This window comes from Poecilia mexicana, unplaced genomic scaffold (assembly GCF_051168715.1).
Source record: "Poecilia mexicana isolate PSO_F unplaced genomic scaffold, ASM5116871v1 scaffold_1, whole genome shotgun sequence".
In the NCBI taxonomy this organism is placed as follows: Eukaryota; Metazoa; Chordata; class Actinopteri; order Cyprinodontiformes; family Poeciliidae; genus Poecilia; species Poecilia mexicana.
Genome location: NW_028263370.1, coordinates 12,108,668 through 12,121,916, shown reverse-complemented (window position 1 = coordinate 12,121,916; position 13,249 = coordinate 12,108,668). Strand labels below are relative to the sequence as shown.

The following is a 13,249-nucleotide window of genomic DNA, read 5'->3' as shown; positions in this document are numbered from 1 at the left end:
GTATGCAGTCCTTGTTAAATGTTTTCTGATTTGACTCAAAATGTCTGCTGGGGAATTGGCTACTTGCATATTCAAACACGGATTGTTCAGCATCTGATTTGCTAAAGTTTGTCTGCTGCTGCTACTACAGTCATGCTATAGTGCAGCCAAGGTTGCAACTATAAACATCTGCAGCAAATTCCTACTATTTGTTCTCGACTCTTTCCATGTGAGTTATTTATTATATTTTTAGTGGTGCAGCAGTTATTTTGACTCATTCATGTGGTAAAAGTGCTTCTGCTGCTCATGAAAAAAAATAAGCAAACTATTTATTGATGAATAATGTTTTAATGGATGAAAAATAGATCAGTTGCTATTTCTGTAACATTATTAACATTTGCACAAGTTACTGCATTTCTCAAAATAATTAGTCCAAACTGCAAACCCAGTCAATAATCTGCAAAAATGTGTCACTTGCTCAAAATGGATAGTTCAAGTATGGAGTTCATTCCTCAAGAACAAGTGCTTATGTCAAGGAAAGTGTCGGTGTCATCAAAATGAAAAGTCCTGACAACACGGTTAAACGTCTGCGTCCCGTTTCCATTATAAAGTGTTTTCTAATGCAGAAAAAGTCCCATGTTGGCGACACTCCCTGAAACTTCTCAAAGAAAGCACCATGTGGTATTTGCTTAGCCATTTGAAATCTACAGCTCAGTTCCACATTACTGTAATTAGTGAGGCAAATGAGTACAAGATGCTGAATATGTACAGTATGTTTCACTGCATTCGCTCTTTGCAGTTCAAATTTGTTCACAGCATTGGTCGAAGGCAAAGTACAAACATATTTACAACAAACACACGTTGTGTAAAGCTGTGCACTACTTTCAATAATATCAAGAGTGGAAGCTGAGATTCACCTGAGAGAAGCTGTTCAGTTTTGGAGACATTTTCAGGAAAGAATGGTAAAGAAATGCAAGAAACAAATGCATTTTGACAACTTCTGTGACATTTTTGTTTCTACTGACTCAAGCAATGAAATGAAGCCTGTTAGTTTTATGGGGAATTGTCATTCAGCATTCAAAAGTATAGTTCCTTTTGACTGACATGACACAAGCAAGTAATGTTATAAAACAGCAGAGAAATGTATGGAAGAAATTAATGCACGTCCACAAGGATTTGTAAAGAGTCATAAGAAATGAGAAACTGCTATTAGGACAAGCAAAAATAGTGGAAGCTAAACTAGCAGTTTAATTTTAATTCTTACACAAAATTTGTCCATTTTAGCTTTTGGTGATGGCGGAATGGCAACAAATGAAACTATGCTTTTCTTCATTGAGTGGTTTTATGAATATATGGTGGCTCATCCTGGACTTTTACTCACCAAAAAAATACAGAAAGGAAAAGAGTAGAGAATGTATCTTTCATATATTAGAGTTAAGGCTAACCTGGACAATGAATTTCTGTCTTTCCTCAGGATCAACTAAGAACAGGGAGCATGCTAAAGCAGAATGGTTTCTAATTTAGCAGGAAGATTTGTTGTTACCTCTGAAAAACTTGCAGATAACTCCAAACAGGCACAAACTGCCTGAGTGGGATGAAGGATTATAAAAAAGTGTTGTTGGTGAAGCAGCATTAGTCTGCTTTCAGATGGTGAATCTGAAGCACCAATATCTGTACTCAAAGTGTCTCTTAACCATTGGCATGTCCAAAGAATGGCTTGTAAAATCCATCAAACTTCACTGGGGAGGTTTTAATAATAAACGGTGCTGATCTTTGATGCTGTACTGTGTGTCTTGAGGTGATGGAGTTTCCTTGTTTTCTTGCCTTAGTGCGCCGTAAGACAATTTCTGTGCTCCTTTTGTTGCACGTCTGTCAGCACAGCTGTTCTTCTGTGAGGGAGGAGGTAGGAGGATGGCAGCGATGATGAAGGGTTTTCTGAAAGTTTTACCAACACACAGCTTATAATCAATACTTGATTGACATGTTAAGATTGGATTTTACTTTCATCACATTTACATTTTTATTCTTTCCTGAGAGAAACAATCAAGTGTGATTGATTTGCAGCTTTAGCACATGCTATCATTGCAAAAAGATTTTTGAAAGTGTTTTTTTTTTCCTATGGTTATCAGTGAAACCAAACTATAAGATAATGCATGTTGAAATTGTGACATTTACAGAAAAAAAACTATGATGGTATTGTGGTTACCTGGATAGCAGCTAAGGGGATTTCCATTCAGCAAAGTTTCGATGTTCTCTAGAAGAAATCATGTTTTTTTTTTAATTAACTGTAATGGTCATTTCAATAACTGTACACTAGCTGTCATTTAAGATGTTGTTAGTAAGTTATTTTTAAAATGAGGACTTTTTAACAACAAAAGCAACGTCCAAAGTATTCTTTATTTTTACAAACACCTTTTTTCCTTTTGAAAAGAATATTAGAATCACCCCTAATCCTGACTTTAACCAGACCTATGGTGAGACCTTCCAACCCCAATATAAACAGGTTTTTTAAACAATGCTCCATTTACATTGTTGTGTTTTGAGAGACGGCTGTATTATGATTCAATTTAAAGTATGAGCATCCCTAGGATGTTTCCTTACCTCTGCTTTCAATTTCTAGAATGGGCGGAAGTCCTGACATAAAAAGACAATGAGGCATCAAATGACTACACAACCTTGAAAATTACTTTTCATATAAGCTGCATTTTTGTTAGAACTTACCAGCCCAAGACTGAACCCGATTCAAATGGTACCTTGTTTCTGCTGGATAATACATTTGTTAGAATAGCTCAATAGACACAATAAAATACAGGTTGAAGATTGAACAAGTAGTTTTGAGAATTTTAATTCTTGTCTGAAAAATGCACCAAAGCAATTTAGAGAAACTGTAATAGATGCTGCATATTTGTTAGAACTTACCAGGCCAAGACTGATGTCGATTTAAACGGGACGCTGTTTCTGTTGGATAATATATTGGTTAGAAAAACACTTTGGTGTAAACATATAACACTGACTGCTCTCTGTCCAATAAAGCAACATCAAAACTAATTCATATTTTGGAAAGTTTGCTTTTTATAAAACAACTTGTTTGAGAAACAAAGCTAGTCTAGTCTACCAGACTAGCTAGCTGGGAGAGATAGTAGCTAGCTAGTATAGAATAACTGCTGTTTTCTGAAAAATGCACCAGAGCAACTTAGAAAATCTGTAATAGATACTGCATTTTTTTTGTAGTATCTAAATGTAATATCTAGCTAGCTACCTAGGTACCAGTATCTAGCTAGCTAATCTAGCTAGCTAGATATCTAGGTAGGTAGGTTTCTTTACCTTTTAGCTGCTGATTGGGAGGCTGGTACTCAATGTGATGCACAATAGTTTTATCTGTGGAAGAACATAGCTTATTTTGTCTGCTTTCATCAAAAATGTAAGGTCAATTCATGTGTGTGTTTTCCTCTCTTACTGTTTAAGCGTGTCTCCAGACAGATCTTTGTAATCACAGTTGTAACAATAATCAGGCACACCACACACAGCAGACCCATAAAGGCCCACCTGTAGTTGCACCATCCTGGAGGGCAAACAGGGACTTTTAGATAATTGGTTGGTTTACAGAATATACTTAATACACGTGCATGGAGTGAAAAGAATCGCACATATACAAAGATCAGACATGAAAAATGAAAATGAAACGTGTTGGGGTTATGGAAAAGCTTGATGGAAGGAGAAGGAAAAAATGCTATCTTAAACCACATCCAATTTTCCTCTTCCACTCTGGAAAATATGACATGGCTCAGGCTTTAAGTATGGGGAGCACTGCAGAGCGGCACACAAGGAAGGATAGCCAAAATCAATACCAGAGATCCAGAGGATTAGGATGTAGTGTGGTCTTGGAAAGATCAAGCAGTGCAAAGGGAGGGAAAAGACACAGCAGAGATTCAAGTCAACACAAGGAGAATTGAAGGAAATTTGTCCTATTTAAAAAATGAGTCCAGAGAGGACTGAGAGACAGGGCAGTTTGGAGTGAAATGAAAACAGATAGATTTGTTTCTTTGTCTCTTATTGACTCTCCTCAGCTGCACTGAGTCCACATGGAGAACTGAGAAAAAAAAAAAACTCCCCTTTATCCTTACACCAACCTTTATCTGCCTGTTTCCATGACAGCCTTTCTGTTTTATTTCCTGTCAAAACAGTTTGATTGGCAAGCCAAAGGAGGCAGTGGCTTTGATTGGTAGAGTTGGATGATTGAATGAGAGGAAGACAGCAGTAGAAAGCCTGTCCCTGGTTTGCCTTGTCACCCGTTGGGTCTTCCTCCTCTTCAGGTGGTCGGAGGAACAGGGACCTCTGACTGCTGTAGCCATAAAAAGTACGATTCACGGCCTCGGTGTCGTCCACTTGAAAGACAGCTGACACCTCCAGAAGCACCACCAGAGCTGTGGATGAGAGAAGAAGTTATCTCATAATTTTAAAATTAGAGTCATGATTGTGGTAGCTTAAAATATACAGATAAAAATAGATGGTGCACTGCCTGTCATAGAAGAACACGTAAATCAAACTAAATGAATCCTGTTTGAAGTAGCTAGGATCATCAAAATAATTTCTATCTGATACATCCCAGAATAATGAGACAGACAGGACTGAAGCTTTAAGATGCCTTCAAAGAAACGTTCACTTTTTTGTCCTTAAGCCCCTTCATACCTAATTTGGAGGGGTTCAGCACATATTTCATAATTTGACGAATCTGGGCAAATTAGTACATTTATCCTAATGACAGCTGAAGCTTTTTTTTTTTTTTTTAAATTAACTTATCCTAAGAGACAGTGGTAGTTTTTGATGTAAACTTTAATTGTTTTCTGCCCACTCCAGCACACTGCAAAACATTTCAAGGTGGTTTAACTTGAAAATGAAAGTTTCCCTGCTGCCTAATGCAATTCAAGTCAACAAGAAAATTGTTTTGTTTTTAACTCAGAAATTAAAGTTCATGAAGTTGATTTAACAAGAGACAAGTTGTCTAAACTTTGTTTTTTTTTAATTCATAAATCTTGAAATGTGAGTTTTAACTTAATGCTGCAATTTAAACCAAATAATTATTTCACAATATTCAAGAAGAAACTGCCCTCTCCTAGTTAAGGCACGTGTTTATTTTAATGCAACTATTAGTATTTCTATATTTTGTTAAACATTTTTTATAGAATTAGTAGTGAGATATTTTAGTCATGATGTTACTAGGACTGGAACTGCACAGCAGCATCATTATAATGTGTTACCTGGTGATGAGAGGTTGCTGTGAAGTTCCTCCATGTTCTTGTCTGTTTCACACATGAACAAGTCTGACCTTGAGTCTCCTTGGACTTTCTGCGTTTCAGGATGTAGCTCTGCTGCGTTTCTTTCAGCCTCTTGTGCGCAGATCTGCTTCAACTGTTCAAGTTCTGGTCTTGAAGTAGGATTACAGATGGCCTTTCTTTCAGCTTTACCGTTTATTGGCTGCACATTTCCCCCTTTCCGTTCCTGATGCATCGGTTCATGAGGTTGGTGGGGAAGGCAGTGGAAATTCACCTTTGAAACTGAACAGATGGAGAGAAGGGAACAGTTAAAACGACGATCTCCCAGCAGCAGCAGCAGCAGTAGGCACAAAGTAGGAAAACATCACATGCTCTCAAGTCAGACATCAGAGGAGGATCTTAAAATGGAAGTTGTTTCCGTCAGTTTGTATCTTTCAGGGAGAGACACTCAAGGGAAGAGCGAGAAGGATGAACAAGGAGAGAAACCACTGAAGGCAAGCAACATGAGAACAAAGGTTAAAAAAGGCACTTGTATAAATAACTGTGCTTTCACACAACAATGCAAAAAAAAAAGAAATCCTCACACAGCTGCCAGTCACTGTGAATCTAATGTTTGACTTTTGAGCAGTGGTACTCAAACTTTTGCAACAAACAACCTCAGCAAATACTAAGGTTTCTAAATACTGCAATAATGAAGGGAATTTCAAAACTGTAGCACAACAGGAACTGGGCTTTTCAATCTTGTTGCATTTGTGAAAAAGGCAGGAAGGATGTGAATGAATAAAATTTTAATGGCCATTTCTATGTAAACTAGTAAAGTAAAAAGGAAATACCCGAGAGTCCAAATGGAAAAGCTGAAGGTTTTTCTCACCGTTCCAAACGTCAAAATCCAAATCAACTAATTCTTTGCACGGCTGATGGATTTTATCTGATTAAGACTGTAACACACACAACTTCCCTCAGGGTAAATTACTGTTTAGTGTCTGATTAATAAGCAAAGAGCTAGGCCTATGCTTTACACTGCTTTACATTTCACCATCTTGAAGGTCAAACAAGCGAAACCATGGCGACATATGCAGGAATATCGGAGACAGAGAGAATTAAAACAGTTATTAAAGAAAGGGAGGATGGTTTTCAAAGAAAATGTGAAATTCAAGACCATACCAGATTATGAGTGCTAAAACTTATGAGCAAATAGTACGCTTCGTAAATATTAATTCGTATACAGTTTCTCTGGAAGCTGTGATGCAATATACCAATCCTGCTACCATCAGCGACTGCATTTTTTTTTTTAATTTATGTGCATGTGGTAAGACATCAAGTGGTTTAAGTTTCAAAAACAGATGACCAGCCCAGCTGTGTAAAAGTGTTATCAGTAAGCCTGGAGCAAGATCTAACCCAAACTCTGGTCTGGTGAAGAAAACCCAAACAGAAACCGTTCTTTCTTCAGAAAACATGTCGGTAGCAGAGGCTAACCTGCTGCTTTATCACATGAATCCTACTAAAGTGTGACAAGTTAACTCCTCTGTTTTTACCTCATCTACTTGTCTCTGATTGCAACAGCAGTTTACAGCAGTTTAGAAATGTTGTTTTGTTTATCAAAAAAAAACATCTACATTGCATCACTCTAAGAGCGGTGCATTGTTCTGTTCTGCATGTCCTCCACGCTCACAGGCGAAAAGGACACTGACTAGTACTTAGTTTGCTGCTGACGCCCCGCTCCAGGTCTCTTTTGAGTGGCATGTGACCAAACCACAGAGGGATGTGCTGCAACAGTCTTTAAATGTTGGTTAACTCTGCATTCTACCTGAAAATGGCTGATACAAGCATTTATTATGAAAACAACTTAAGTCACATCAAGCACCAGCAGGTGTGACTAACTTTGAAACCCTTATCATTCAAGTGCAACCAAAATGAAAGACAAAAACTTTTTTTTTTTTTAATGTACTTGAACTGTTTCAGGTTGTTGAGGCAAAGTGAAGTAAAATCCTCTGACACCATGTTTTTTTTTGTTTTGTTTTTTAAATATGTGTTGCAATATTGTTTCCCATTTTCACTTAGATTTTGAAAGTCCCACGTTTTAAACTCTAAAATCAAACGGGAGCATTGCAGGACAAGTTGAAGGATTCTCACACATTGTCCTCATAGTTCAAAATGGCTTGTTTAAAACTCTGTATTTGCACTGCTCATTAATTCCTTCATATATGCATAGTAGCTACTGAATAACTTCCCGAGTGTTAGTGTCTGAATGCATGAAATACAAAGAAGAAGTTGTAGTATCTTGTGTTGCTAATAATAGTTGCTCATCTGCATCTGGCACACAGTTCATCTTGGTTTGGTGATGCTTCCATATCCATGTTCTGACTTTAAAGACAAACATATCATTTCTGTTTTGAGCAGTGTCAGTTTATAGCAGACTCCAGTGTTCTTGAACGCCTCCTCTTGTGGATGCTAATTAGCTCTGCATTTGACTTCCAAACATTTGATACAAACATTTCTTATGACTGCCACTAAAGATGACCCAAGTATCACCAGTAGTGCCTGAGCCACAGTTTGAGAACGACAGCTTTAGAGAGAGACTACACCCAATGCCAAGGAACACACACAAAAAAAATTGATGTTAGCTTTGAGCAGATGAAGAAGTGGATCTGACTTGACCCAGTACAGAGAGGCATGTGGACAGAGTGAAAAGTGTTCAGTTCAAGTTGTTCTGGTTGACCCACCTGAGTATATCCTGAATAACTCTGGCAGGCAGATGATGAAGGCGAGGAAAACCAGAAGGAGAAGTTTAGTCGCAGCAGCTCTGGCCATGGTTGTACAATCAGGTCACACACATTGGTTCACACCAGCCACACTGACATGTGGCTCGCAGGAACTCCTTCCTTGTTCAGACACGCAATCTCCTGTGTTCACATCAGGTCGGCACCCATCAGTGTCTCTCTCGCAGTCTTCACGGACCTCTAATGATTTTCGTTCATAGATTGTGCCGTTGAAGGCGACTGAGCGGGTTTGTTATACAGAGCAACTTCACTTCACTTCCTATTGCACTTCCTGTAATCTTCTCAGAAAGACTCAGAAATAGAGAGAAGGACGGATTTCAGATGGTTTCTGCCAGCTGAATGTAAGTACTGAAAACAAATGTCTCTATTTTAGTCTTAAAGATGGCAAGTCTGCTTACAAGACATTTTCATTTAATTAGGATCTTTGGTTTTGTGTTTGCACATGATAGAGGTACTACTGTCATCAGATGTTTACATGCAATGAAGGAAATAACGTAAATGCAAACTCAAAAGAACATCATGGTAGTGATGTAGCTTTTTGGGTTGTTTTTTTTTCTAAAACCCAAGCTAAAAGTCAGTTTGCATTGGATAAAGCATGCCTCTGTGCCTCTGCTTTCATTTCATTGTGGATATAAAGAAGGTAAGAAGCACCGGTGTGCTGTTACTCATATGCATTGATCACCAGATCATCAGCATGCCTGAGTGCTTTAGAGAAGTGATTGTGTTTTTATAGCTGCACATCAATCTAGGATGGATTTTACAGCTACTGGCAAACAGTTTAAGCTCACTTATGCTATAATGAGGAAGATTATTTGTGGCTGCAAACAGTTAAAGACAGCCACCAATTTCCACCTTACTTGGATGACCATGACCTTCTCTGTATACTAAAGTATTTAACATTTGAAACAAAAGCATGCCTCAGACAGCTAAATTGGCTAATGCCACAATCTTTAGAACAGCTATTAAAGGGGCAATGTTGTGTGTTTTCCAGGTGCCATTTTACAGCATAATCAAGTAACAATGTTAACTTAAGTTGTCATAAAAATGCTCTATGTTCATATCATATATGACTTAAAAGAAAATTTACTTAGTAATTTATCTCCTTGAAATTGGGGCTGTGTCTGTTTAAAAACTTCTCTTTTGGAAACTCCCCCTTAAGAAAGTTGTCACATCACTCTTCTATTAACCCTTTATCAATGTTTTCACCAATGTTGCACTGAGAAGAAGCTCGTATGATGAGCTCAGCAGGTGGCAGTTCCACCAGGTGTTTGATAGTTGCTGCTGGTGAATTTGATGGGAATGAATGCGGGAGTTAAAGAGGAGGGATGCTCTATGAAGCGAAAGCTCAGAAGCTTGGAAACTGCAGCTCTGAGGCGGAGCTGCGTCTTTAATTAAGGTGGGGCTAGGTCCACCCAGGTGTTTTGTACAGCTGAATGGTTGCCATGGAAATTAAAGAATTTCTCAAAAATGCATGAAACAATCAAGGAAACACTCCAGGTATGACTTTGATGAGGGACTAATATTATAACATGATGTAAAACTCAAAAAAGTTAATTTTACATAATATTGCCCCTTTAAATGAAAAGTAAAAGAATCAATTTGTTGTAGTGACCAGCAATAAGACCAGATATCTGCTTAGTTTAAATGATAGAAATTCCAGATTATTGCTACAAAATCTGGTTTTACAAGATGTTGTTTTGTCATGTTTGCTTTGTTTTCTGTTTCTGCATTTTGGATTAGTTTATGCTAAACAATCACACGGTGCAATCTGGTGTTGTATATGAGGAGTCTTTTTATATTTCATGTCAAATCAAATATAATCAAAACAGGCTGTTGGTGGTCTTATCACACCTTTTGTTTTGCTTTGGGAAAAACAACTGCAATAGGTGTTTTCATCTCTTTTTGTTGGTCATACAGTAGAGCATGCCTAAGACTTGTTTATATGTAACATTGATAAAGTAGAGTTTTTGTTCAGCTCCTGTGAGGAGAGCAGGGTACCCAATCAGATGCTGGGGTTCGATATTGTGAAAGAAAATGATGAACTTCTTCAACCACAAACGTCATACGATAGATGTAATAGTTGCTGCTGACCATAAAACAACTCTGAATCTCTCAAATTTATATTTTCCTTTGTTTGATCCAACTTGATGCATGTTTGATGTTGAGGTTTGGATCTTGAGGGCCTCTTATCTGGGCTGGATTGAACAAACGCACACACTTAAATCCATGAACCGAACGATGAGTGTGGCTGGCAGGTGGAGCCTTATCTCTGTCCTACAGCAGCTTGGTGGACTCAGGACCCAGTAAGCAGTGTATGAAAGAGGATGGAAGCTTCTAGATTAAATAAAAACATAATTTGGTGGGGGGGTTTGTTGTTGTTTAGAGCTGCTGTAATTTCGAAATATGAAGAGCCTACGGCTAAAATCCATACGTTTGTTGACAGTGAAAAGCACATCACTGATTAGCATATTTTGTTGGTGGCAAAAACCTACATTAACTTGAAAGCTAACAGATTCGATAGCATCACTAGCTGAGGGGAAAATGCTGCTCAGATGCCCAGAGTGCCAGAAATCTTATTAGTCATAACTGCTTTAGAGGACATTGAAGGTTCAAGCTAGCAGACAGTGAATTAATGAATTAGCTTTTCATTTATGAATATCCGTAAATATCCCCAGGGAAGCATACTTATATTTGGAGAACTCAACTCCTCCTTCCAAACCTCCCATAAAACATTATGGGTTGATGTTGCATGATCATTTCAGCAAAGATGCTGAAAGTCAGGCTTTGTCATCGTATTTGGTCAAGATGAAGCAGATTGTAGTCACTTTACAGTCAGCTTGTAGATTTCTTCAAAATATTCAAAAGAAAATGCAGCTTCATCCATCCATCAATCCATCCATCCATTTTCTTTACACCCTTGTCCCTTAGTGGGGTCGGGAGGGTTGCTGGTGCCTATCTCCAGCTATCGTTCCGGGCGAGAGGCGGGGTCACCCTGGACAGGTCGCCAGTATGTCGCAGGAAAATGCAGCTTAAGAAGCTGAAATAGTTTGGTGCATTGCTACGTGACGCTACTGGCTGGTATCCAGGAGGGCCGTTTATTTTGCCAGTGTTGATTGGCCAAGAGTAAGGAACATTATAGGCTTTAGCTTTTGTGGTAATGCTATGAATTAATGCATGTTTATATAACTGGTGTTTGAACTATTAAAATGGGCAGTTATAAGTGTTTTTCGAGGGGTTCTCAAGTATTTTCTGTCATCTTTGGTCCTTAACGTGCACAAATACCTGGGAACCACAGAACCTTCCGAGGAGTTGATAGTCGATCTAAATTACTCCAAGAGCACTTCGATATCTCATCCAGCAGTTCGTCAAAGCAGCCAGAACAAATAAACCCCCGCAGGCCTCACTTACTCCATTACAGTATAAACATGGAAGGGGGCAAATACTTTTTCACGACACTGCAAGGCATTTGTAGAAAATATCTGCAGCAGAGATTCTCACTTGAAGACCATTTCAATTATTCATTGGACCAAACAGGTGCTTTGCTTTGTTCCACCTTAATCTGTCTTGCTGCACAGTTTGAAGCACCTGTCATGATCAGCGGACAGCAGACATCTATCATTTCCAACTCTGCTGTCAGAGGGTGTAATGAGGAACACAACACAGCTGTGCAAATGCCTGCAGGATAAAATGTATGTGTGTGTGTGTGTGTGTGTGTGTGTGTGTGTGTGTGTGTGTGTGTGTGTGTGTGTGTGTGTGTGTGTGTGTGTGTGTGTGTGTAGGTGTGTGTGTGTGTGTGTGTGCGTGTGCGTGCGTGCATGTGTGTGTGCGTGTGTGTGTCGGAGTTTTGGTGTAATAATAGGAGCTAAACCTTTCTCTGAGGCCAGAGTGTTTTCTCAGTGGTGAAGATTAATCACAAACCCTGTTGGATGTGTTGATGGTGTCGTTTTGGACACGGTGCTCCAGGATGTTTCTGGAGCTCTGCATCACAGCAGAAATCCAGTACAGAAATCCGACAGACGGAATGAGACGACCTGTTAATTTTAGGGATTTAGCACAAGATCTCAAAGCACCGGCGAGGTTCAGTAGACTCTGTGCACGGCATTGTATGAAGAATCACTTTTATTCTTTACGTCATGTTGTCAATGTGATGTTAAAACTAATCCTCACATCCACACACGTCGGAGGAAAGTTAAACCATCTCTATGAACACAGTTTGAACAGATTCCCAGTTGGACTTTAGTTGACAGCTGCATTGATTTAGAAAGATTAATTATGTAATTATTTTTGATGCATGTTTTCCTAAGTTTAAAGGTGTTCAAATAAAACAAAGCTATGAATCTAATTGCATAAGAAACCTCTCCATGCCTAAACATTCATATTGTTTTTGTACAATCCCCCTATTTTATATGTACTATCATTGGATAAAATAGATTAATTTCATCTATTCTTTGGTCTACTCAGAGTCAGAGTCCTGCTTTGGTCCAGGCTGAAACGTCTATTGACTTGACTGACATATGTTTTCTTTTTATTGATCCCTGTCTTCCCATTAAATTGCACATCGATGAAGGTGACCCAGGTCTATTCGACTCAACCTGCTAGTAAATCGGCATATGAGAGTGAAATCCATTTGTAAATAAATTGATGTCATGCACTGTCATTTAATTTAGTAGAGACATTAGAGATTCAGTTGCATACCCTTTGACATTTCGGCTGCCAAACCTGCAATTAAATTACTTGGCCCCTATAATACTCATTCATGCTTTAAGTAAGACATTAAGGTTATGTAGAAAGTGTTTGATCCTCACATGTAGGTAAACCAAGATCTTTTTTAAGCAAGTGTTAAAGATACTTCATGTTTTGTTTTTTCATTAATCACCCACAATTATGATAAATAGGTTAAAGGACAGAATAAAAAGTATGAATACTAGGAAATAGAGTGAGTATATTTATCTTTTCAAAACAGGGAGGGCGGAGAGGGATGTGCAAGAGGACGGCTGAGAATGAGGTGATTTAGAGCTGTGTCAGCAACAAGGCGTCGTCTGGCTCTCCTGAGACCAAGCCGCTGCGAAGCTTTATGACGTTTTATGGAGAAATTATGATCTTTCATGACAGGATTATCATTATGAGCAATACTTTAGAGGTGATGAAGAGTTCCAGACTGCTCTAATCCATGTGTCTGTCTGAACCGCGGAGCTTCATTGTTCTCTTTTTGCTCTT

At 38.5% G+C, this 13,249-nt stretch overlaps 1 protein-coding gene across 2 annotated transcripts; it reads right to left on the bottom strand.

Annotated features, from left to right (window-relative positions):
- Positions 1-307: 307 nt before the first annotated feature.
- Positions 308-8,246, bottom strand: LOC106914231 (uncharacterized). 2 transcript variants are annotated; one of them, XM_014980879.2, is made up of 10 exons: positions 7,976-8,246; positions 5,238-5,534; positions 4,110-4,403; positions 3,437-3,541; positions 3,304-3,357; positions 2,899-2,937; positions 2,701-2,742; positions 2,581-2,613; positions 2,186-2,233; positions 308-1,914 (listed from the first exon to the last, which is right to left on the bottom strand). In XM_014980879.2, exons 1-10 carry the CDS (start codon positions 8,061-8,063, stop codon positions 1,805-1,807), a joined length of 1,110 nt encoding a protein of 369 aa, XP_014836365.2. In that variant the 5' UTR covers positions 8,064-8,246; the 3' UTR covers positions 308-1,804. The 2 variants fall into 2 exon arrangements, with proteins under 2 accessions (XP_014836365.2, XP_014836366.2); XM_014980880.2 differs by having other exon boundaries at positions 2,701-2,739.
- Between the last annotated feature and the right edge of the window lie 5,003 nt (positions 8,247-13,249).

Bases quoted from the DNA above. Each gene is read 5' to 3' on its own strand.
- LOC106914231 (XM_014980879.2), bottom strand. From the start codon at position 8,063: ATGGCCAGAGCTGCTGCGACTAAACTTCTCCTTCTGGTTTTCCTCGCC. The intron at 5,535-7,975 runs GTGGGTCAACCA...CCATCTGTTCAG, and splicing joins GTTATTCAGGATATACTCAG to TTTCAAAGGTGAATTTCCAC. The intron at 2,234-2,580 runs GTAAGGAAACAT...GATTTCTTCTAG, and splicing joins TCTAGAAATTGAAAGCAGAG to AGAACATCGAAACTTTGCTG.